Source organism: Grampus griseus (genome assembly GCF_964374135.1).
Source record: "Grampus griseus genome assembly, chromosome: 9".
Classification (NCBI taxonomy): Eukaryota; Metazoa; Chordata; class Mammalia; order Artiodactyla; family Delphinidae; genus Grampus; species Grampus griseus.
In genome coordinates, this window is record NC_139003.1 from 32,020,600 (window position 1) to 32,048,288 (window position 27,689).

The window sequence follows — 27,689 nt, forward strand, 5'->3', positions numbered from 1 at the left end:
GCGTCCGGAGCCTGTGCTCCGTGACGGGAGAGGCCACAACAGTGAGAGACCCGCGTACCGCAAAAAAAAAAAAAAAAAAAAAAAAAAAAAAAAAAAGAGCCATGTACCACAATGTTCATTGCTGTTCTATTTACAATAGCCAGGGCTTGGAACCAACCTAAGTGTCCATCTACAGATGAATGGATAAAGAAGATGTGGCACATATATACAATGGAATATTACTCAGCCATAAAAAGAAACGAAATTGAGTTATTTGTAGTGAGGTGGATGAACCTAGAGTCTGTCATATGGAGTGAAGTTAAGTCAGAAAGAGAAAAACAAATACCATATGCTAACACATATATATGGAATCTAAAAAAAAAATGGTTCTTATGAACTTAGGTGCAGGACAGGAATAAAGATGCAGACGTAGAGAATGGACTTGAGGACACGGGGAGGGGGAAGTGTAAGCTGGGACGACGTGAGAGAGTGGCAGGGACATATATACACTGCCAGATGTAAAATAGATAGCTAGTGGGAAGTAGCTGTATGGCACAGGGAGATCAGTTCAGTGTTTTGTGACCACCTAGAGGAGTGGGAGAGGGAGGGTGGGAGGGAGACGCAAGAGGGAGGGGATATGGGGATATATATGTATACATATACCTGATTCACTTTGTTATACAGCAGAAACTAACACACCATTGTAAAGCAATTATACCCCAATAAAGATGTTAAAAAAAATTTTTTTTAATTTGAAAAAAAAAAGAAACAAATGACAGGCTGAGGAAAATAGTCTCTCATAGATCAATAAGAAAGAGCAAACACACCAAAATAAAAATAGACAAAGAATATGAAAAGGCAATTTGCACCCCACAAGAAATATGCATAATACATAAAAACAGTTTCAACTCACTAGGAACCAAAAGTAATGCAAATACAAATGATAATATACTGTTTTTCACATAGCGATTTGGAAACATTTTTTAAATGATAGTAAGTATTGTTAATGAGGGCTGAATTTCATACTTCAGTATCAGGAAAGTAAATTAATGCATCTTTTCTGGAAGGCAACTGGAAAATCTACTAAAATTTAGCTTTTAAAGAGATGTGCATTGAAGAATTATTTATGACAGTAAAATATTGGAGGCTATCTAAATATTCAACAATGAGGAACTAATAAACTATGGTACAGCCACATGAGTCATTAAACACTAAAATGATTAGGAAGAGAAATATCTAATGATATGACAAGGCATTCACAAAACATTAAGGGGAGAAGTAGATTTATAACACATATGTAAAGTAATGATCCACCTCCCTTCATTAAGTATATATTCTCACGGGAAAAAAATGGAAAGATAAACATCAAATTTATCAATCATTATCTGATTATTTTCATAATTATAAAAGAATATACTTATGACAACAAATAAATGATAAAAAGAAAACATGCATATAAAAAAATAGAACAGAGTAAACACACATGCAGGCATACACCCAGAATTTATCATAAAATACAAAGACTACTGGCTTATATACCAAAGTAAAAGCTTAAGATTCTGCCTTTGACAGGGTAAACAAGAGTGTCAAATTTTTGTTTACCTTGATACACTAGAGTCTTCTGGAAATTTTTGGCTTTATACAATTGGCTAAATGAAAAAATTTTCCATATTCAGCATAGAAAATGAAACCTATCCAATGCTCCAACTATACGTAGTTTTTACAAAAATGTATGTATACCATACCACAGGGGTCTCCAACCCCCAGAACTAGGCCACACAGCAGGAGGTGAATGGCAGGCGAGTGAGCAAAACTTCATCTGTATTTACAGCTGCTCCCCATCACTCGCATTACCTCTGGAGCTCCGTCTCCTGTCAGATTATCGGCGGTATTAGATTCTCATCAGAGCAAGAACCCTACTGTGAACTACGCATGCGAGGCATCTAGGTTGCACACTCTCATGGGAATCTAATGCCTGATGATCTGAGGTGGAGCTGATGTGGTGATGCTAGCACTGGGCAGCGGCTGCAAATACAGATTATCATTAGCAGAGAGGTTTGACTGCACAGAGACCATAATAAATCAATGGCTTACAGACTCATATCAAAACCCTATCAGTGAGTGGCAAGTGACAATTAAGCTGCATCTTACGGAGTAGACTGGACATAAGCAACACACGGGTGTCACTGTCTCCCACTGCCCCCAGATGGGACCATCTAGTAAGCTCAGGTCTCCCACTGATCCTGCATTATGGTGAGTTGTATAATTATTTCATTATATATTACAATGTAATAATAATAGAAATAAAATGCACAATAATTGTAATGCACTTGAATAATCCTGAAACCTTCCCCCCTCCCCCCAGTCCGTGGAAAAATTGTCTTCCACGAAACTGGTCCCTGGTCCCAAAAAGGTTGGGGACCGCTGCCATACCGAGAACAGGATCTCAAAAATATTGTTATGGTATCTGTCTACCCTGAATTGTGTTTTTAGATTCAGTGCCTAATTTAAAAGGTTTTGCTTTTGGTATTTTCCTTTGCATGTTCACTGACTTATTAACTATTACCAGCAATGTCTTCACTAGAAATCTAAGCTCTATTCTTCACGTTGTGTAAGAAAACGATCCTAGACTTGCTGATACAGCAGCAAAAGTAGGTTTAATCCAGAAAATGCAATAATGGAAGACACGTTAAAATAATTTTAATTTCTGAAGTAATGCTTAGAATCTAGGTATCATTTTTAAACATTAGCAAAATATTTTCCTGTGCCCTATAAAAATGAAATTGGTACTTTAAGACTTGCTTATAGCATATATAGAGAAACAAGTAAATGCAAATAATAGGAGTATTTGTGAAGGTAGGTAGAGATTGTATTTAATGATACAGTAACAGGTAACATTTATAAAGCACTTGCTATGTACTAGGATCTATTCTACATGCTTAACTTGTTTAATTCTCACAATAATTCTATGAAATATGTGCTATTATTGTCTCCATCTTACAATCAAAGAAACTGAGACAAAAAGAATTTAAATAACTTTCCCAGTATCAGACAGCTAGCAAGTGGTAAAACTAGGATCTGAACCAGATAGTTTGACTCCAGAGCCCCCCATCTTATTCATAACCTTAAATAGAAAAGACAGTGTTATAATATGACCTGGCAGTTGATCAATTCAAGCATTGTGACTAGTTCAGTATCAACCTACCAAATAAAGTTACAATTTAATATCACTGTAATTTAAGATAAAGCCATTTCTGTAGGCCCCGTATCATAGACACATAATTTAAAAGGTAGAAGGGATCATAGAAACTATACACTTTCACCACATCACACTCATTAGTCACCATAGGATACTGGTTAACTACAAGAAGTAAAGAGGCACCATGTTCACACCAAGAATGAGGAAACTGGGCCCCCTCATATCTAGTTTAAGTTGAAAGTACAAGATCACAGACAATTCCTAACTTACAAATCGATTTTGTTCTAAAATTTCACACGTGAGAACAGACGCATTTTGCCCTAGATACAAAATCCTACCAGACATGGTGTTGGATTCCTAGGTTCGCCTTCAAAAGCACATACAATGGTAAATGCTCTTGGAGCACCTCTGGGTTCAATAGTACTGTAAAAGCCTAACCAACCTGCATAACAATGATTTTACAGAAAGAGATGGATCATCTCCTCCATGCAGTCTTGGAAGAGAAACATAGTCCCTCCTAGCTATACCTTTGCCCTCTCCATGCACACAGTCATCTATCTACTTCTCTCCAGCAGAGTCTTGAGAGAGAGTGCCGGAGGAAGATACAGAAAGTTAACAGTTAACGTTGGGACACTGCAGTAAACCCTCAGCCACATTTAATCTCAGTGGGATTCTTGTCACTTCTATTCAGGGGTTCTTTGACCATGACTAGTCCACCTACTTCTCTTTTCACAATAACTGTAACTTCTAACTAGGCTTTCTCTTCTTTCATGACCCTGTAAATCCTTGCTACTCAAAGCATGGTGCTAGGGCAAACAGGATCTTCACCAGGGAGCTTTTAGAAATGCAGAATCTCAGGTTCCACCCAAAATCTGCATTTTAGCCAGATGGGAGGGGGAAGTGGTTGATATGCATATAAAAGTTTGAGAAACACTGTCCTTCTGTCATTAAAGGACTTAATATTTATTTTTTTGTCTAAAATTTTTTTGATATTATCATTTTTAAAAAATCAAACTAAAAAATTCCACGTGTACCACCCCCTAATACCCTCACCTTAGATTCTAGCGAAAGTCAGATGCATTCAGTGATAACGTTCCTGCTTGTCTACCTCAGTCAGAATCACCCGGGGAACTTTAGCCCCGAGCTCATCCCAGACCAATTAAGTCACATTATCTGGGGTTGGGCTGCTGGTTACTCTAAAGTAAAAATTCTCTGTTTCAAAGAAATCTAAACCCCATGATTTTCCAAACCTGGACACAGGAACTGGGTAGTACACTGTGGGGAGCACAGGAAGTACAGCATGTGTGTTATGGATGGGGGTTCTAGTAGAGGGTAGAAATATTCAGGATGTAGGGTGAGTGTAGGCAGTGTAGCATTCAAGTCCCTGCTGGGGTTAGAGAAGCAGTTAGATATGGGGGGATGTGAGAGGAAGCTGAGAAAAGAGGTCTTCATGACAGGCATCTAGAAAATTTGCTGGAGGTAGGTGACCTTAGGTGAAAGGGACAAAAGTAAGTCAAAGTGCCTAAGCCAGAGACTACCTGTGTGCAGAATTCCCCAAAACACTCTCTTAGTTAGCAGTATGCTTAAATTCAACACCTACCCAACGTGTCTGTCAAAACATAAGGGACAAAGATCTTTTGCAAGAGAGACTGTGGGACTTGAAAACTCTAACAGCCTAAGTCCTAAGACTTCTTTATGACTTTAAACTTCTTGGAGTTTAAGAAATTTAAATAATAAAAGTAGTTTGACTCAAGTTGCACTGACATTTATCTCAATTTGATGATGGAAATATGCCCAGAGCTGCCTAGGAGTCAAGAATATATTTGAGTGAATGCTTGTAAATTTCTTATCATAATAAAAGTATTGTGATAACCATATTCTCTCAGTAATCTGCCTACAGAACTCCCTTCCCTTGGCTTCCCTCTGACTGTCCTTAATTGACTTGCACACACAATTCTTCAAAGGCCAGTTTTTCCTTTATGCTGGGAGTCTTAAATGTTAAAGGCAATGTTATATCTGGCTGCTGAGTCAAATGGAGAAAAAACAAGTACACAGTTAATCATGAGAGGCCATAGCTAATACGATTTAAAATTACATCAGTACTGCAGAGACACAAACTCTTTCATGATGGCATTTCCTTTTTCTCTTAACCTTTCACAGTCAACAGCTTCTTTTTTTTTTTTTTTTTTTTGGCCACACCAGCATGGCATGTGGGATCTTAGTTCCCTGACCAGGGATCAAACCCGTGCCCACTGCAGTGGAAGCTCGGAGTTTTAACCACTGGACTGCCAGGAAAGTCCCAACAGCATATCTTATAGTACTTTTTCTATCAGTCCTGAAACCAATCAAATATTCTTTATACCACAATGATCCTGGTTTAGAGGGATTAAGAACACACAGGATATCTTGAAATATGTCCACCTTTTACCAAGAGTAGTGTTATAGCAACTTCAAGAATCCCTGCTCATTTAATGGAAATTAAAACATTACCAAGATGACACACACAGAAGAAAGAAGAACTCCCCAGAAAAAATACAATAAATACTAAGGCATTGGTATAAGTTGTTTAAAAGAATAGAGGTCTTATTATAACAGTGAAATTTTCTCCCCTTCTTTTCTTCCTGTAACAGACAGAAAGGATGAGGTAGAGAGATCAGATGCTCTGAAAAGCTTACACTCATCTTAATGACCACCATATAAGTTCTTAAAGACTTAGCCCCAGTTTTCAACGTTTTTACCACTTAAAACTGCACAGTGAGGCCGTGAAGCCTTTACTCTGTGACAAGGGTGAGAAACCCACAGCCTCACCACACCTGTGCCATTGCCAATGTTAATTTCCTCTCCATGCCTTCTCACCATACACATTTCAGCTGCTTTCCCCATCGGTTCTTTTCCTCACCCATTTTCTGCTGGTTATCAGTAGAAGTTGAGCTGATGGAAATCAACTTTGCCCTTTAAACATGCTGTCAGTTCCAGACCAGTGGCCCTGGGCTCAGCTTAGATCAGGACCACCACTCAGTCCCCTCAATCCCACCCCTGGGTAATTAATACACCAAGAAAGGCTTTAAGATTCCTTCTGCTGGGATATTTTTAAGCTTGAGAAGTTTAAGAATAAGTTAGTCCTTCTCCACACCCACTCCATTCTTCTACCCTTAATTTTTTCTATATGTTTGACTCTTAGCACTGCTGGCTCTGGGGGGGGGATTCCACACAGTTCCTTCCCAAGTATAAGTGGGAAGAGTCCAGTTGGTTCTCCTGTCCTGCCACCTGCTCTGAACTTTCTTCAGATTTGCCCCTGAGGTGACCCTGGGAGAATCTTCAACATTCAAGCTTTTAACCTATATCTCCTGAGCAGATGGCAAAGAAGCTCAGCAGACCCAAGACTGATTACTACAGTCACCATTCTATTGAGTACCCACATACAATCATTACAAATATAGTTACATAGCAATTATAATCTGATCTAATACAAGCGTCATAGGTTTTGGAACCAAAGAGACCTGGCTATCACTCAAATTTACCACATGCGTAACGTTGGAAAAGTTACTTATTTTCCTGCATCTCAATTTCCTTTTCTATATATTTGAGATACTAATGTCTGCTCCATGGAGTTGCTAGGAGAATGACCTAAAATAATCTGTATAAAAGGGCTTAATGCTGAACCTGGAACAGATTAGGTACTCAATAAATATTAAACTATATTTTGTTTATTTTTTGATCTGTGTATACCAGACCAAAAATAAATTTTATAAATATGTTCATGTATCATCTAAATTTTCATGTTTAGGTGACTGCTTTGGTTCACATGAAACTTCTCTGCTGGTGGAATCTAGAGGAATAAATTATCTCACAAGTCAGGCTGAGCATAAAAGGGACTTAAGAATTCAGCCTCTCTCCCAGCTTCTACTCAGTTGTGCTTATGTTAACCAATGGAAGCAGCATGTGATGGAGAACATGAAGAGAAAATTTTGAGTTTCTATACAATCTTAGTTATGACATAACAATTATTTGAAATATCATTCACTTCAATCCAAGGATGACCTATTAAGAATGTTGCATTCTCGGGACTTCCCTGGTGGCGCAGTGGTTAAGAATCCGCCTGCCAGTGCAGGGGACACAGGTTCGATCCCTGGACCGGGAAGATCCCACATGCCGGGGAGCAACTAAGCCCATGCACCACAACTACTGAGCCTGTGCTCTACAGTTCGCGAGCCGCAAGTACTGAAGCCCGCATGTCTAGAGCCCGTGCTCTGCAACAAGAGAAGCCACCACAATGAGAAGCCCACACATCGCAACGAAGAGTAGCCCCCTCTCACGGCAACTAGAGAAAGCCCACGTGCAGCAACGAACACCCAACACAGCCAGATAAATAAATAAATAAAATGGGTGACATAGATTAGTGGCTATATTAGTACAATACTAGAAAAATAACTCAGTGCTGAACATATATTTTTTAAAAAAAGAATGTTGTATTCTTATATGCTATGGGCAGAGTAAACTGTACTTCTATACACTGATACAAATGCAGGGAGTATACTCATTAAGGCAAACAACAAAACATTTTAAAAAATTAAGTCAAATGGAGCCAGAGCTATGGATAAAATTTTTCCCCCAAACTGGGACTTCCCTGGTTGATGCAGTGGTTAAGAATCCGCCTGCAAATGCAGGGGACACGGGTTCGATCCCTGGTCTAGGAAGATCCCACATGCCATGGAGCAACTAAGTACATGTGCCACAACTACTGACACCCACGCGCCTAGAGCCCGTGCTCCGCAACAAGAGAAGCCACCGTAATGAGAGGCCCGCGCACCGCAACGAAGAGTAGTCCCCGTTCGCCGCAGCTAGAGAAAGCCCGTGTACAGCAACGAAGACCCAACGCAGCCAAAAATAAAATAAAATAAAATAAATAAATAAAAATTTTAAAAAATTGTTTCCCAAAGCTCTAGGTGCTCTCATTAAGAAAAATCACCTGAAAGATATCTTAAAAGCTAGTTAATTCTTCAGCTACCTTATTCATATTTACAGATAAAATATTTTCACCCCCAAACTGCTGCAGGTTTCTACAGAGATAGATAGATAGATAAATAGAAAGATAGATAGACAGACAGATAGATGGACATCAATAGATAATTTCAAAAGCCAGAGCATTTCTCCCAGGAGGTAATCAAGAGCATTACAAAACACTGGGGACCTAAATGTGGTCATCTTTGTCAAAATAAATGTGTAAATGTATTTATTTGCTGTGTATTAAGTACAAGTTCTTAAAGCAATGCAACTTGCATGGCATCTCTTCGGGAGACACTATGGCAACCCTCACTCCCAAAGGCATGAAGACCAGTATAATTACAACACAAATCCATTCAACTGGTACCTAACCTCCCAAAGCAAATATTGTGCACAGCCTTTACTTGAAGACTAAGTAAGTTTTCAACTTGCCATCAGTTTTACAGGTTACAGTCAAGGATTCCGAATAATGGTCTGGTGAGGTAAAAAATAATGGATCAGAGTCATATTTGACAACAGCTGGGGAACATCCCAGACTGCACTTAAACACCATAAAGCCTGGGATCTTCACGCATTGAGCTCTCTTCACAATGAGGAAGACATAGGAGACTAAGAAAACATACTACAGGAGTACCTCACTGCCATATTTTTAATTTTTGCTATTTTTTCTTGAAACAATTCATCATGCAGATATGATTTCAAAATATTACAAACACTCATATATGTAATTGCTGAATTTTACCTAATTCTCCTCCTGACATTGTCTCCTGACTTTCTCCTGTTGAATACAGGAAAATAAAATCATCAGCAATCTCATATACCAGTAATATAATGTGATTTGGGATCATAACAGAAAATAACTTTTTAAAAGAAATTTATTTTACTGAACCCATTTGAAATTATAAATGGCCACCTGTGTTCCAGGACATCCTAGTTCCAATGCATTTTTTACTTGTCTCCACTAGAGTTTTAGTGGTTTCAGAGTTAGCCTTTTACCTGTGTATCAGATTACCCTAATCCTTCTATAATCATAAAAATGAATATAGGGACTTCCCTGGTGATGCAGTGGTTAAGAATCCGCCTGCCAATGCAGGGGACACGGGTTTGAGCCTTGGTCCAGGAAGATCCCACATGCCACGGAGCAACTAAGCCCATGCGTCACAACTACTGAGCCTGCGCTCCAGAGCCCATGAGCCACTACTACTGAGCCCACGTGCCACAGCTACTGAAGCCTATGCACCTAGAGCCCACGCACTGCAACAAAGAGTGGCCCCTGTTCGCCGCAACTAGAGAAAGCCCACGTGCAGCAATGAAGACCCAACAAAGCCATAAATAAATAAATAAATAAAAATGAATATAATTATTTTACCCATAATGAACTTACAGATGAGATCCTTACCCCTAAATATAATATGATTCCATAGAACATAAATCTCCAGAAAAAGCATCGCCGAAGGGCATTAATGAGTTTGGGATTTTTCTTTGAGGCCAGTTCTCTATCCCATTCTCTGCAAAAGAATACAAAGTGGGATCAGTAAGTTGCATGTGCAAGTATCTGAGTTCTCTATTTCCCTTAACATAGTTTTATTCACACAAGTACATTCAAGGAAATTAACCCAAGTGACTAAAGAGACAAAACCTTGTGGGGACCTTCCAACACCAACGCTCAGGCAGATGTTTCGCAGAATTCAGTGCTCCGCCATATATCAATTTTCAAGGAGTTGACTTCATGAAAAGGCCACACTATATGTGTTAAAGAAAGGTTCTGGGCTTCTAAGAAGCAATGAATGCAAGAGGTGGACAAATAAAATATGACTCTTATGAATACACATTGCTGTGCTTAGAACAAGGTGAAAAATAAATACTTAATTTTTTTCCTTTCACCGCTTGATCTTTACCTGTTTAGAATTGTAGTGGATTTTACAAAATCTAACTGTCAAACCAAAAACAAGATTAAAAGTCAGGTGGATTTTTCTGTGATTTAACATTAGAAAAACTTGTTGTTTTTAAACGTAGAGGTATGAAACAAGTATCATCAACTTTGATTTTCAAATACTAAAGTCATTCTTTACAATAAACATCTTTGGAAAATTAGAACAGAATCATATTCTATATTTTCTGGCAGGAATAGAAATTAAATAAGTCTGAAAAATGGTTGGTGTCAAATAAATGTCTTTGTTTTCTTTTAAATACTATACATTCATCAGCCGATTATATTTACATTTTTGCCACTACTTTCTGTTCATAAAAACCCTCTTTCTCTTCCCAAGTGGATAAAATATATCCCTAAATGTTACCCTCATCTTCATTTTTAAACTGTACAGAGATGAAAAGTTTCACAGGAAAGAACTATATAAAGACTTTATATTTTATCAACAGTTATTCTCATTACTATCCATCTACCATTATTAGAGGTGGTTCTAAGTTACTCCAAAGGAAGACCACACAGCTGAGATTTGAGGGCAGGTTTGGCAGTCATGGGCATTGTGCATGGACACTGGCTCCCCTGAGAAGCTTACTCTCTCTCATGCCTAATTACGCTATGCCACCCATCTACCTGCTCACACTCTTCCCACTCTTCCACTCACACACAAGACTTGCCTCCCATCCATGTCATTTGGTGATTCACAACGGGGTAAGAAGCTAAATGTGGAGACAGATTCTGCCTCTCTTTCAAAGGAAGAATGAGTCAGATGAGAAAGCCAGGAAGAGAGGTGGTACATAAACCAAAGAAATGGTTTCAAGTTGGGAAGAATTGGTCAACCCTGAAGTCATGGTAGGAAGATGTCATTATATTTGACATTAAGAGACCTCTGGTGACCCTAGTCAAGGTCATTTTAGGAATATGGTAGACCCAGAAACCATATTTCAGGGAGCTGAGATGTAAAGGAAAAGAGAAGTAGAGAGACCAGGAGAGCACAGAGATATTACCTGTGGGGGGGGGGGGGAAATGAATGAGGTAGCGATCTGAGAGGAAGGCAAAGCTGGGGGATGTTTCAGTGGATGGGACTTGAACTACTGGACCCTGAGGGAAGGAATCAGCAATGAGAGTACATGGGGTAGTTCCCACAATACCACAACAGACCCAGTAAGCATTCCAAACACCAAGAGTTGAATCATAGTGGAAGAAATTTTATACTTATCAAGTTTGTAGCTTAGCTACAATCATGGAATGGATGTGCGATCTGCATACAGGAGTAATGCACAGGGTTCAAATCCACGGCCACAAACTAAGCCTGATGGGCCAAGGTACCTCAACCACATGGTAACCACCTAGGGCCTTCGTCACATATCATCTTTGAAATCTGTGGTCAGGGTCACTTTCCAAGGGTGCAGAGATACAAAGCACTATAAGTGATATTTCACTCCTTCAAAATACTTCAGTAAATTCTAAATAACAATTTTTACAAAAAAGAAATAACAGAGTGAAGAAGAGATACCCCAAAAAGACAAAAATAATAAAGATAAAGTTTATGGACTTATGCCGGCACAGTGTTGGATTGAAACAAAATAGGTACATTTTAAACATTGAATTGATATGGAGACACAATGAAAACTGAGGAGAAAAAACTGTTAGGCCAGATAATCCTACAAATTCAGGTTATGTCCTCTATTTGGCCATAAGTAAAAATAAATCTGGAGTATGCAGGTTTTGATTAATCTAGTCATACTCTGATTAATCTTTCCCTCAGCATCCATTTAGAACTTAGATATTCATTAACTACTATATTATTTTGAACTTGCTGATATACCTACAATATACTATGTTTATATATTTTATCTCTGCAGAAGTGTTACAGGTTTTTACATAATGCTAGCCATTTCACATTCAATCATCATTCATTCATTCAACAAATATTTACTGAGCACCTACTACAGTCAGCCCTTCATGTCTGCGGGTTCCTCATCCTCAGATTCAACCAACTGGGGATGGAAAATACTCACCAAAATAAATTCCAGAAAGTTCCAAACAGGAAAACTTGGATTTGTCATGTGCCAGCAACAATTTACATAGCATTTACATTTTATTACGTATCATAAGTAATCTAGAGATGATTTAAAATATACAAAAGGATATGTGTAGGTTATATGCATTTTGTATAAGGGACTTGAGCATCCATAGATTTTTATATCCAGGGGGAATCTAGCAAGGGACAACTGTATATACCAGACCCTATTCTAGACCCTATTCCAGGCACATCATAAACTGAACAAATCAAACAAAAACAAAACAAAAAAATATATCCCTGCCCTCATGGCACGTACACACACTAAGTACTCGACATTAGGAGCTGGACCTTGAACTTGGAAATGTGAAGCTGCTACTCCCACTAGCCTAATTCTTTGAATAAAATCAAGAAAAAGCAAGGCTGAATATCTTGTCTTGAAATTTCAAAAGAAATTCAATGAATTTCATGAAAATAAGGTAAACAAATTGCAAATCTACTCAACTATTTTATTTTGATGCAGTAAAAAGTAGCTACTTCTTTTTCTTTTTCCTGTCAACTCCCTCTCCCCTTTCCCCTTCATCTGGTATCAGACCCTGTACTGCTGGCACAAGACCCAGTCTAGCTCATTCATAGATTGTTGTTGGTCCAAGGAGTGAGCTTGTGACTCAAAACTTTCTGGGATTTTTCACATTTGGCCACAGAGAAAGGACTCTTTCCTCTGTGGTCTATAAAAATGTGAGCAAAGAGTTCTGAGGACCCACTCCATGGAGGAAGCTGGTCTGAGAGAATAAAACCAGTCCCTGGTTCCACTGAGTCCCTAAGGCCAATTCTCTACCTAGGCCTTCACACAGGTTGACTACATGAACCAATGAATTCCCTCTTAAATAAATTCTCTGGCAACCAAAAGGATTATAACCAGTACTCTTAGAAAGGGAGACTTCTTTACAATGGGAAACACTGTTCCTGGGGAGGCCAGGAGTATAGACCTGGGTTTGAACCACAGCTCAATCAATTATTAGCTGGAAAATTACATCATCTCTCTGAGCCTCAGTTTGCTCTTCTGTAAGAAAGAGATAATGATGCTTTCCTTCCAGAGTGGCTGAGAGGAGATATTACACCTGGCATTCAAAATATACTCAAAAATATGAAATTTTTACATTTCTTTGACATCCAACAGCCTTTACCCTAAGATTTCCAACTATGTACATTTGTATTCACACATTAAGATTTTGGAGGCAAATGTACACAACTTGCTTCATAAAGATGTGATTCCAGTCTTCAAAGACAGGTAGCTTCTCAGAATTCAAATATGTGTTTTTCCAAAAAAGGTCCTATCTCAGGAAAATGGTTTTTCTTCTTTCATCCTTTCATTGTTTAATTCTTAACTAATCAAGACTTCATCAAGAAAATAGGATGTTCCTATTATAAGTATGCCATTTTAAGAATTAAACCCTCTAATGTCAGTTCTCTAGTCTCTAAATAATATTAATTTCTCTCTTCAATAAACAATGTGTATGAACATACCTTTCCAATTTTTCAGATAGATTGTCAGCAGAATCAGAAGAAGAGATATGGTATATGTCTGACAATTCCAGGCGCTTTCTGTACCCTTTCCTCAAAATTGGTCTGGTCCAGCTAAAATAAAGAGAGGAGAAACAGATATAAATGTTAACTTGATTTGATCTCCAATGTAGACTTGGAATCGGATACAGTTTCAAATTTTATAGCATGTGGAAAATGGTGGTAGTGCATAAATACGAGAATAAAATAAGTCAACTTATATAAGTGCCAGGGAGTCATATCTTACAGAACACAACTATATAAAACATCATCACCTCTGAACTGATGTGACTATAGCTTTGTCTAAAAGGATGGGGGATGACGGTAGAATCATCATCTTTCCCAGAGGAAAAAAAACAAACTGCTAAACATTCTATACTAAAAGTATTCTTCAAGAAAAAAAAAGAAGAAAATTCCCCAAAATAACCAGATACTAGGAGTTTATAGTTTGCTGAAGTCCACTCTCTACCACTTCAAATACAAAATGATCTGTGAATAAGAAGACAGACCCTCAAACAACACCCTTATATAATTTTGTTAACCATAGCTCACAGTACTCAGCAATGAGCTATTTGTTGAATGAACTGACTGTAGCTGGAGTATCAATTTGTTGACTTAATCATCACCGCTGAATGAGGGTGGGGATCATAATTTTATGTTTTGTCTCCTCACCCCATAGCAGTTACGCACATCTGCCCTCTAGGCATCTAATAAATAACAATTTATGATGGAAGCTAGGGAAGCTGGCATAGTAAATACTTATGCAGGATACTCCAGTTATTTTCAAATACATTGTTTCTAACTACTGTGAATAAGGAAAAATAATCATCACAGAGATAAGAAAATCTAAAAAGAAGTCGAAGACAAGGGAAAACAAAGAGGAAGGAGAGAGGGGCAGGAGAATTGTAAAACAAAGAAATCACGTACAAAGAGAAACTTCTAAATGAAATTTGAGCAAATGAGACCTTTCTCATGTGAAATTTCATATATTTATTTTTTAACATCTTTATTGGAGTATAATTGCTTTACAATGGTGTGTTAGTTTCTGCTTTATAACAAAGTGAATCAGCTGTACATATACATATATCCCCACATCTCCTCCCTCTTGCGTCTCCCTCCCACCCTCCCTATCCCACCCCTCTAGGTGGTCACAAAGCACCGAGCTGATCTCCCTGTGCTATGTGTCATATATTTATTAAAGAAAGGAATTGAACTTGGAATCAGTGATTCCCAACATATGCTTTTACCCTTACCATCTTTCTTTTCTTCAGAGAGTCCTAAAATTTGGTGTCATTGAGACGCTGGTAATACATCAACATTCATGTTACCCACCAAAAATCAACAGGGAGTGTTTTAGCAATATCTGAGAAGCAAAATAAACTTATACTAGGAAAATTATTCTAGCAAAGCCATTCAGAATAAAAAGAGGAAATGCTATGCCAAATGCAAACATTTTGACATTGTTTCAGGGCAAAACTTTGCAGAAGGTTCTCATGTCCACCTTCACCACTCCCACCCCAAGAGTCCAGATTCTTGTTTACACTTCCCTTGTCTCCACCTTCTTCAGTCAGCCACTGCCCTGTGTTCCTGATGTCTCTACAACTTGTCCTTCCTTAAAATTTACCTGAATTAAGACCCAGCTCAAGGACTTTGCTGGTGGTCCAGCAGTTAAAACTGCACCCTCCCAATGCAGAGGGCCCAGGTTCGATCTCTGGTCAGGGAACTAGACCCCACATGCCGCAACTAAAGACCCTGCATGCTGCAATTAAAGATCCAGCATGCCACAACTAAGACCCGGCACAGTCAAATAAATAAATAAATATTAAAAAAAAAAAAGACCCTGCTCAAAGGCTCAGTAGTTTCACCAACAATTTCTGACCAAGATATCAACGAGTGACAATGGTTTAATATGTCAGTTTCTTCCATTAACTTGCAATATTTGCATCTTAACAAGAGCCTTCAAACTTCAGCAAAGGGTGATAATTGTTTTATCTTTATTGCCCAGTGTGATCCATGGGCAATTTCTCCTGGAGAGCAAGAATGAAAATAGTTAAGGACAGTCTGAACACAGCAGTTAAAGAAGTGCTGTGATCATGCAGCATCTGCATTGGGCATCGTCTGTGAGACTGCTGGCACACCTGCCTGGCACTCACAATCTAGTAGCCAACATAAGCACTTTGGAAGCACATTTGCCAATACAGGGGGCAGCAAGGGTGTGAAAAATCTGGGACAGCAATTTAGGATATAAACTCCATTCTGTTGGTTATAAGCCTTTGTAAACTTAAGAAGTGAAAAGGTGAAGCAAGTGTTTACTACTAATAAAAAAATTATGTGTATATAGCACTTTCACAAACACTAGCATATTGTGATTTTCACTGGAAAGTCTTGATAGGTAGGTAGAACAAGAAGAGATCATTGCCCTACTATAATGATAAAGAAATGGAGGCTCAAAGATGTTAAATTTGTCCGTTACTAAATGCCACAAACTAGATTTTTACCACATTCTTCTGATGTTATTTCTTCCTTTACCGTGTTCAGCTCTTGTGTTTAGGAAAATTAAACTTGGTGGGTTATTCTAGACATAGTGCTGGAACGTGGGTCTGGAAGCAGGGAGACCAGAAGCTAGCAGACTGCAGGCAGTAGTGTGGTGTCGTGTACTGACAAATCTTTAACCATGCCTTCTCCAGGAAAACAAAAAACAAAAAGTGACTTATGGTATTTGCCAATTTCTGTGGTGTAAATACTCCCACCATGACCAGTTTCAAGTCACCAAATGTGAAGTCACTGAACACAGAGTTGGGAAGAGAAACACAGCTGCATATTATAAGATAGTGTGATTACCATTCAGATACAATCAACATAACCTCAATACATAGGTAATAATTATGTAGTGATAACTTTTCAATTATTACCTTTGTTTTAATATAATTTATTTAATTGTAAGTGTAAATCAATTATTTTTTAATACTAGTTGTACTTAACAACCAGCTCACAAAGTTCCTGAAAATTTAACAATCAGCTCAGCCAGAAAGGGTCAACAGCAATAGATCACTGACTGCCAGATGGTTGACAGACTCAGAACAAGGGTAATAGCATTGAGAATGGAAAGGAAGGGGCCTATGGAAAATTTAGAAGAGAAAAATATACTGCATGTATTAATAAACCTTTCATTTTCATTATGTTTGAAATTGTTAAAATATGAAACTAAATTTATAAATAAAGAGAAGTTCACTATCTGTAAATATTACAATACCAAAGACATTTTCAGGAAATTTAAAAACAAATCTTTTCTTTCTTTTAAAAAGTAAATAAACAGGGGCTTCCTTGGTGGCGCAGTGGTTGAGAGTCCGCCTGCCGATGCAGGGGACACGGGTTCGTGCCCCGGTCCGGGAAGATCCCACATGCTGCGGAGCGGCTGGGCCCGTGGGCCATGGCTGCTGAGCCTCCGCATCCGGAGTCTGTGCTCCGCAACGGGAGAGGCCACAACAGTGAGAGGCCCGCACAAGAAAAAAAAAAAAAAAAAAAAAACTAAATAAACATACATCTTTTGGTCCATATCTAAGACCTGATCACCGTTTCCATTAATGAGTTTCTAGATCATTTTTAAAATACTTTAAGTAACACCTACATTTATAAAAAGCTTCCTGCGTTATCCATGCCCATATTAATGTTATACCAAGGCATCTAGTTTTGATTATCAAGAGTTCCACAGCCCAGCATCATCAAATCAAACATATTCAGTAGTATTACAAGTTAGTCATTTATAATTATTAATATAATTTAGTATTTCTGACAGATTCACTACAGTAAACCTATATTTGTAATCTGAAATAGAAACAACTTAAGGTAAATTATGAGAACTAAAATCAATTAACCTTAGGCTGCCTGGCAATCACCAGAGTTATCTGAAAGAATTTATTTCGTGAGATTAAACCTAAAAGAAAATTGAATGAAATTTCTGCCCCATCAAGGAGGTCTCCATGACTACCTCAAGCCAGTCACAGAAATACAAAAAAAAAACCCCAAAAAACAAAAAACTCCCCAGGTATCTACACTTAGACATTCACTGAAATATTAGTTACTGTAAAACTCCAGCCACCGCTTTTTTTGAATGAGCTTGAGTATGTTAAACATACTTGGATAGAATTTAGAAATGCCAACTCAGGATTTCTACTTCAGCATTTCTTCCATTAAATATTAATGAGTACCCAGGTATTTCATTAGCAAGGCAGATACACCTGGAATAACCAAAAGCAATAAACACTATTCTTCCTCCTTATCCTCAAATTTGCTCCCACCCACCCTTCCTCTCACCTCTAACTGATCTTACCCTTCTCCTTCATTCATAACCTGTCACTGTATATTGAAAATGGCCTTATAAATTGATCTACTTAGAAACTGTGACAGTTTCCAAAGTTCTCGTTATTTCTAACAGAAACTAGCTAATCATTAATTACAAGGTAGCAGACAGAGATCCTTAAGATATATAGTTCTTTATAACCTAAAGTTTGGGGACTTCCCTGGTAGCGCAGTGGTTAAGAATCCACCCACCAATGCAGGGGACACGGGTTCGAGCCCTGGTCCACGAAGATCCCACATGCCGTGGAGCAACTAAGCCCGTCTGCCACAACTACTGAGCCCGCGAGCCACGACTACTGAAGCCCGCGTGCCTAGAGCCCATGCTCTGCAACAAGAGAAGCCACCGCTCATAGCAACAAGAGAAAGCCCGCATGCAGCAATGAAGACCCAATGCAGCAAAAAATAATAATAACAATAAATAAATAAATTTATTATATATATATATGTATCCTAAAGTTTTCTACGAACTTAAAAAAAGTCTGGTACCCAGACACACTGTGCACTTAACGATAAGAGTCTTCAGGTTTTATTAAGGAAAAATGCTATCACTTGATTTTTTTAAATATATACACACACATATACACCATGAAACTGTATTTAGTTTCTGTTCTTAGGACAAAATTTCCGATATCTACATAAATTTAGAGTGACTTGTAATTCCTTATGATGAAAAGAATTTTCCAATTATAGACACTATTAAAGCTTTGATTTTCATGAAACCTATCCCCGTAAAACCACATAATTAAAGCTTATAATCATTTTTCCATTTGACATTTGGCTTTTATTAATCCAACAGAGGCATCTGACATTTTCATCTGCTAGAATTTAAGATGAAGGTCAGGTATCAGATCTTTTCAGTTTCAAATGATTTTGTTTGTATAAAACAATCATGCCTCCACATTATTTAACATTACTTTTGATTTAACTAGCCAGATAAAATGAAATGAAATAGCAAATTCAAACCCATGGTTGCATGACACATCTCCTAAATACTGACAAACGGATACACTCAAATGTCTCAGCCTTTTTCCTTTTTGCATGAAATAACACTTGAGGAACTAAGTAGAAATTACTCTAAACTGCTTAGTATGGACAAAATTAAATACGCTAGAGGTTTTCTCATCATCCAATATATTTACCATGAGTTTGAAATAGCCCAAATAAGCTGGATAGTCCTAACTAAAGAAAACGGTGAAGTTGAGGCTGAGGAAAGAGGGGGAATCATTTGAACAGACTGTAACAACAAATCTCAAATTCCTGCAGCATACTCTGCCAGTTTGCTTTAGGTTTTTTGATAAATGGCTATGATGGGAAGAATTGATTTGAGACCAGAAGTCATTTCATCTCTAAAAGGATGTTTCTTTTCTAATTCACATAAATAACACTTCAAATGTCACAGTTATTTTATCAACTTAGATCTGGTGTTATCTTATAGTTGGATATGTTTTTTCTCAATGAATTTTAGTAAAAATAAAACTTGAGAAAGTAGTGGCATCTAGCTCTCAAAAGTCCTGTATAAAACTTGTAGGCTTCAAGAATGCACCCCAAAGTCACAGCACTGGGGTGAGGGTCAAGTCGGTGAGTCTCTGTCCTCTCATCCCACAAGGTAATTAAACAGGGTTTGCTGCTTACCCATAAAATGGTAAATTTATAATAAATAACCACTTTAGTCAGCTCAATCACCTTTTTGCTTGCTAAAGATGAGCTATTTTTGTGTTTGAGAGTTAATTTCTCATGAGGCTCCTAGTTTACCAAGAGAACAGTAGAAGTTCTTTTTCTTTCTGTAGATGAGTAAACAGTTAATGTAGTCAATGAATTTTAGAAGATTTGGAAAGATAATTATTTGCTGCTCAACAAAACACTACAAACCAATTCTGAAAAACGTTCCGGAGGCCCAGAAATTAAAACCATAACATAAATTACTTTAACTTCATGCTTAATGAACCTAAACATTAAATAGGAAATCGATCTGCCCATTTTAAAAGATGCTCCCAAATATAAATGTATTTGGAATGTAAGCATATTAAGAAAACTTCAGGAAAGATATTTTCTTTTTTGCTTATCTATATTCACTAATGTTTAACTATGAGCATGTATAACTTTGGAAATAAGGAGGAAGTTCTTTTTAATTAAAGAAGAAGTTACATATTATAATTAGTACTTGCTATGGCTAGCTATGCACATAAACTTTCTAGTCAAATATGTTTTAACTCCATGATTTTCATATAATGCTCACTATTAATTTTCATTTCCCATAAAGCTGCTTTCTTTTCTTTCCTGATATGATTGTCTGAGGTAAAACTTTATAATGAAGACTACAAAACTCCAGTCACCTAACTTCTACTGTAAATCTGTTACTGGAAAAACTGAATTAGTGATTTTAAGAAAACTCTAGGTATTAACTCTGTCATTTTCCAGTCATGTGACCTTGGAAATAGCTTTTCTTAAGCTCTCTCAGCTGCAGCTCCTGCTGGAAATAATTACTATGACTACCTGGTTTTCATGGGGGCAAAATTCAATGTTGTCTATAAAATATTACAGCTGTACGTTATTGCGTTGCTTCTTCATAGAAACTATTTGGCTTTAGTTTAATTTTCAGAGCACTAGAGTTTATTATTATTGTGATTATAACAAAAGTACTAGCTAACCTTAATAGACTATTCCTATAACTCTCTAAAATTCTAAGTATTTCACATACGTTATTTCATCTGATCCCCACTACAATTCAAGAGAGAAGCCCTAATATTATCTCCATCTTACAGAGGAGTAACTGAGGCTGAGGGAGCTTAAATAGTTTATCCAAGGCAGAGTTAGAATTTCAAAACAGGACTGTGATAGCAAAGCCTACACTTGTACCAAATTTGCCATATTAGGACTAATTTTAGAAGAAGAGAAAAAAAGCACACAGATAAGTATAATATGAAAAGCATAAGCAACAATAGAAAAAATAGATAAATTTGACATCATCAAATTATAAAACTTGGGCTTCCCTGGTGGTGCAGTGGTTGAGAATCTGCCTTTAATGCAGGGGACACGGGTTCGAGCCCTGGTCTGGGAAGATCCCACATGCCGCAGAGCAACTAGGCCCATGAGCCACAACTGCTGAGCCTGTGCGTCTGGAGCCTGTGCTCCACAACAAGAGAGGCCGCGCTAGTGAGAGGCCTGCGCACCACGATGAAGAGTGGCCCCCCACTTGCTGCAACTAGAGGAAGCCCTCACACAGAAACAAAGACCCAATATAGCCAAAAATAAATATAAATTAATTAATTTAAAAAAATTATAAAACTTTTATGCCTCCAAGCAGACCATCAATAAAGTAGAAAAAATAACCCAGAGAATGGGAGAAAATTTTTGCAAATCATATATCTGATAAGAGACCTGTATCTGGAACATACAAGGGACTCTTACAACTCAGTAATAAAAAGACAACCCAATTTAGAAATTGGCAAAGGATCTGAATAAACATTTCTCCAAAGAAGATATACAAACACCCCAAAACATATGAAAAGATGTTCAACCTCATTAGCCATTAGAGAAATGCAAATCAAAACCACAGTGAGATTCTACTACACACCCACTAGAAAGGCTAAATGAAAAAGACAGGTAACGATAAGTGTTGACATAGATGTGGAAAATAATATTAGAGCCCTTATACCCTGCTGGTGGGGAGGTAAAATTATGCAGCCACTTTGGAAAACAATCTGAAACAAAATATTAAACAGAAAGTTACCATATGACCCAGCAATTCCACTCCTTGGTGTATGCTCAAGAGAAATGAAAATATGTGTCCACATGAAAACTTGTACACAAGTGTTTATAACAGCATTTTTTATAATAAGCAAAAACGTAGAAACAATCCAAATATCTACCAACTGCTGAATGGATGAATGTATAATCCTACAACTTGAATATTGTTTAGCGATAAAAAAGAATGACATACTGATGCATGCTACAACTTGGATGAATCTTGAAAACACTGTGCTAAGTGAAAGAAGCTAGTCACAGAAGACCACACTGTTTCTTTTATATGTAATGTCCAGAACTGGCACACCTACGGAGAAAGTGGATTAGTAGTTGTCCAGGGTGGGGATGAAGGAGGGAATGGGGAATGATTGCTTATGGGTATGGAATTTCTTTTTGGGGTGATGCAAGTGTTCTAAAATTGGTTGTAGTGATAGTTACACATCTCATATACTTTAAGTAGGTAAATTTTTTGGTATGTGAATTATATCTTTAAAAAGCTGGTATTAAGACAAACAGCATAAAGAAATCAATTGTCAGCATGGATTTTAGAAACTTTTCCCAAATGTTTGATTTTCCCTCCTAGAGTTGGTGAAATGCACATTTTTATTATGGTGACTTTGACACTCTAAATGCTTTCGTATATGTCAGTGCCTGGGTAGCTGCTACAAGTGATTAAGACTCTGTGCAAAGCCCACGAAAGGATCTAAGGATTGATGACATGAAACATGAGTCATATAAATCGTTTATTCCTGGCCCCCGCAAGCAAAGCATTTAATTGCTGGAACTACTATGAATACAGAAAAAATAAGAATGGTGAGGGAGTAGCACTGGCATAAAAAGACCACTTCTAACAGCTATACTTAATCCATTCACATTTATTGGATTTCAGGGACTCAAGCAATTGAGAGACAATTAGCAATGCTACAAAAAATAGCCTAAGTCCGTGTACTTTAGAAAAGCAGCCTCAGAGCATTGTTTCATGGTTTTAGTTTGATTTTTATTCTATCTGGGCATGAAGCCACAAGTAAGAGACACAAAACTGATTATAGCTGGAACAACTGGCTAGAAAGATAGGATGATTAACTACCCAATAAAATTGCTGCATCTTGTATGAGTTCACTTTTAGGAACTCTTTACTAACCTAGAAAGACAAGTGATAACATTGCTCTCTAACTTCTGATTTTTATTTCCATTGGCAATAATAAATAAAGCTGGGGGCTTCCCTGGTGGCGCAGTGGTTAAGAATCTGCCTGCCAATGCAGGGGACATGGGTTCGAGCCCTGGTCCGGGAAGATCCCACATGCCGCGGAGCAACTAAGCTCGTGTGCCGCAACTACTGAGCCTGCGCTCTAGAGCCCGCGAGCCACAACTACTGAGCCCGAGTGCAACAACTGCTGAGCCTGCACTCTAGAGCTCACGTGTCACAACTACCGAGCCCATGTGCCACAACTACTGAAGCCCGCGTGCCTAGAGCCCATGCTCTGCAACAAGAGAAGCCACCACAATCAGAAGCCCATGCAAGACCCAACGCAACCAAAAATAAAAAAAATTATAAAAAAAAAGAAAGAAATATATCTGAAACCAAGAAAATAAGGAAGAGGGGAAATGGATTGGCCTTCTGATTTTATGGTAGAAATGCCACTGGGTTACTGGCTGGCATTTGTAAAAGCTTACAGAGAGAAACTTGTGTGACTATCAGAAAATCACCATTATTTTAGACAATTCCATACTAGCAACAGAGCAGAGAAGCAGTTTTAAGCATGAAAGGAAAAGAAGGAAAACAAGTTCTATGTCATCTTCTAAGGTAGGAACAAAACATACTTCACATGAGTGATGTAAGGATATCTCACACATGATATATTGATTTAACTGGTATTTATAATTAACCCACTTATTCCCTCACTTTTTTTTTTTTTTTTTTTTTTTTTGCGGTACGCGGGCCTCTCACTGTTGCGGCCTCTCCCGTTGTGGAGCACAGGCTCCGGACACGCAGGCTCAGCGGCCATGGCTTACGGGCCCAGCCGCTCCACGGCATGTGGGATCTTCCCGGACCGGGACACGAACCCATGTCCCCTGCATCGGCAGGTGGATTCTCAACCACTGCGCCACCAGGGAAGCCCCTCCCTCACTTCTTTACATAACTCTGAATCCCTTATTGAAGCTCTTTGTTCACCTAGTTTGTTCAGACACCATCACTAGGACCCAAAGTAAACACTCGCTAACAGGCTTCTTCATCCTTCGGCAATGAAATCCCCATGTCCTTCAGGGTCAGGGTTGCCATTCTAGAATTAACTCAACATCTGGAGTCAAGGCCACTTGATATTTCTCTGCTAAAGTCTTTCTTGCAATATGGAGATAACTCTCCTCTCTTGGGGACAGAAATCCTCTGAGAAGCTCTGGGCTGTGGAGTCAGTGATCTGTTTGGTATGAGCTGTAATAGGCAAATCACATGCTAGACTCTCATGACCTTCAACTTCCAAATGACTTAATGACCCCTCACCATGTGTACAAAAAAAAATCACTACTTATTAAATCCTCTGTGATACCTGCTTTCCAGTTACTGCCTCAAAGCAACTTTTCCCAAAATTAAAAAAAAAAAGAAAAAAAGCAGTTTAAGTCCACCCAACATAGTTTATTTGAGGATGTTTACTTGTTTATTTTGCTTGATAGATGGAATGGTAAAATGGAGGTTGGAGACAACCTCAGAAATGTTTTAAGATGAAGATGGTTAAGAAGGAATCTTCCAAGGGTAACATTCAAACGTGATGCATCAGGAAGACAAAGCTGGTGATTTTTTAAATTTAGGCATGATAAATCTGGTCTCTAGGGTTCTGCTTGGAATCCTCTAGCCAGATATATGATCAGTCAAATTCTAGAATTTTTCTCATTTATCTTAACTTTCTCTTTAACTTGTATATGCTGTATGTTCTGTTATACTGTTATCCTGCTGCTACTCATGACTATTTCTCAGGATTCAAAGAGGCTTATGGCATTATATTCAGACTTCTCCGCTGCAGATAATTCCCCATCTTCAAACTATATATGGAATTTGGTCATTGGTTGCATTTTAACCCTTTTTTATCTTCCATTGTTATTAGTTCAGCCTCTAGAAGACAAATCACAAATTATAGCATTAAAAGGTAAATTTAGGGGCTTCGCTGGTTGCGCTGCTGTTGAGAGTCTGCCTGCCGATCCAGGGGACACGGGTTCGAGCCCTGGTCTGGGAAGATCCCACATGCCGCAGAGCAACTAAGCCCGTGTGCCACAACTACTGAGCCTGTGTGTCTGGAGCCTGTGCTCCGCAACAAGAGAGGCCGCTATAGTGAGAGGCCCGCGCACCGCGATGAAGAGTGGCCCCCGCTTGCCGCAACTAGAGAAAGCCCACACACAGAAACGAAGACCCAACACAGCCATAAATAAATAAATAAATAAATAAATTTTTAAAAAAGGTAAATTTAGCATCTTCTTTATTTCTCCCTGCTTTGGCAAGGTGTGGAGTGTTTGCAGACACATCGTATGACTCAGAATTTAAGATTCAGATCCTGTTCCTGAGGTTCTGGAGCAATGCTAATGCTATTTTTCATTTTCTCGGAGGCTTGATGTCACTGAGAGGGACACTGACACTAAAACTCCTATGAGATGTAAGAGGAGGAGAACAGTAGTGGCTGAACCCTCACTCATCCCCAGTGTGAATCCCAGGAAAAAAAGGAGGCCTGACAGAAGCAGAGAATGGAGAGAGCCATTGGTTCAAGGTTTATCATGGAAATAAGACTTCACTGCAAAAGCCTTACTTTAAATCCTCTTCACTTAGTCTCTACATCTTTTTTTCATATAGGCAACATATAAGTAAATAAAGATCCACAAAATAACCTAAGTTACTTTTTCCCCCAATAGCAAAACACGCAATAATGGACGACTGAATCATTAGATCCTAACAAGCAATTTAAAAGCTCAGAACAGTCACCTTTGGAATCAGGTCCTTAAAAAGAGAAATCATAACACAAATGATAATAGTTTAGTGCAAATCATTTTTACAGGCAGTTAAGAATTGTTTTTACTTCAAAATGTCATAATCTCTTGCTTGCATATACACGTTAGGAAAAAGAACTTTAAAGGAGACATCAAGCCAGATTCTCTTCCTTTTAAACTCTGTGGGAGCTCGCACTGGATGAAACCATTGATAATAAGATGGCTCTTAATTTTTTAAAGGATTCTCCTATTCCTATCATTTGATACAGCACTTTTTTTGGTTTTGTTCCAACACCAGCCAAATGCCAGGTCACACTGAAGAAAAATTAATAACTTCCTCAAAATAAAACCTGACCTCTATTTCCCAAAAATCTCAAACGCATTGAAATAGTTTCATATGAATTACGTGTGTCTCTCTACGATCTAGGTTTAATTTTCCTCCCATGCATTCCATTCTCTCCTGTACTTCCTCCACCTGAGCTGTCATTACTAATTGTCTATTTGCTTGTCTGCCAAACCCCTGTGTTTCCAAACACGCCAGACTATAAACTCCCCAAGGGCAAATACCTTAGAGATTTTTTTTACTGCTGTATTCCCTGCCTACCACAGAGCATAGCACATAACTGTCACTCAATTATTTTTTAAATTGTTAAATTTATGTTACCACATTATACTTTGCTAGTTTATTTCCCTCATAAGATTAACTTCCTGAGGACAATGTAGTTGTAATATATATCTTTATATCTCCATAGTCTGGTCCAGTGCCTGAGGCAGTGCAAAAAAAAAAAAAAAAAAAAAAGTGAAAATATTTTTCAAGTCAATGGTAAATGCAGTGCAAATGTGAGGGTGCCTATACTTTTCCAGGGACCACTTTTTATTAACAGTTATGCCCCTTTTCTGAGTCATAAGTTAAAGCCAATAATTCTAAAACTTCCATCCAAAATTATTTAATTCTCCTCAACAAAATGTTTTCATTTTTAACACTCTTCATTACCAAAACATTCTAATGTCTGGCCTTCAAGCTATTTATTCTCAGTGGAGATGTACCAAAATTTCATAAATGGAAAGTTGTTCTTCAGTCTACTCAAGAACAACTGGACGCTTTTTCTTTTTCATTTATTTATTTATTTTTTCTTTCTTTGTGGTACACGGGCCTCTCACTGTTGTGGCCTCTCCCGTTGCGGAGCACAGGCTCCAGACGCGCAGGCTAAGCGGCCATGGCTCAAGGGCCTAGCCGCTCCGAGGCATGTGGGATCTTCCCGGACCGGGGCAGGAACCCACGTCCCCTGCATCGGCAGGCGGACTCTCAACCACTGCGCCACCAGGGAAGCCCTGGACCCTTTTATTTTGACCCTTCTTGACCGTTCCCATGTCATGTCACCTGACGTACTTGACATTGTCTCCATGTTACCTGTGTACCATTACAAATGAGGTACACACAGCTTTTTAAAAAATTTCATAAATTAGTGTAACCCTCTATATGTATTATACTTTAGAGTTTCAAATTGCTTCCATAGCTCATTCTGCTCCTGAAGACTATTACTATTTTCGGTTGAATTGTGCTCCTCTCAAAAAAGATATATTTTAATTCTAACACCAAGTACCTCAGAATGTGATCTTTACAGAGGTGACCAAGTTAAAATGAGTTCATTAGAGTGGGCCCTACGCCTATATGACTGGTGTTGGGTTGCATGGGTTGCATGGGTTGCATGTCCTTATAAAAAAAGGAAATGTGGACACAGAGACAGGCACACAGGGAAAATGCCATGTGAAGATGAAGGCAGAGATCAAAGTGAGGTGTCTATAAGTCAAAGAGTGCCAGCAAATCACCAGAAGCTGGGGGAGAACATGGAACAGATTCTCTCTCAGAGCCTCAGAGGAAACCCAACCGGCTGACACCTTGGTCTCAGACATCTAGCCCTCAG

General features: G+C 38.3%; 1 protein-coding gene across 1 annotated transcript in view; it reads right to left on the minus strand.

Annotated features, from left to right (window-relative positions):
* Window positions 1-27,689, minus strand: part of CFTR (CF transmembrane conductance regulator) — a gene marked incomplete at its 5' end in the record, with an annotated part of 192,659 nt that overhangs the window by 149,793 nt on the left and 15,177 nt on the right. The window contains 2 exons of the mRNA XM_082662061.1: window positions 9,582-9,690; window positions 13,657-13,767. Of these exons, the coding sequence (XP_082518187.1) occupies window positions 9,582-9,690; window positions 13,657-13,767 (220 nt within the window). The remainder of the gene's footprint in view (window positions 1-9,581; window positions 9,691-13,656; window positions 13,768-27,689) is intronic.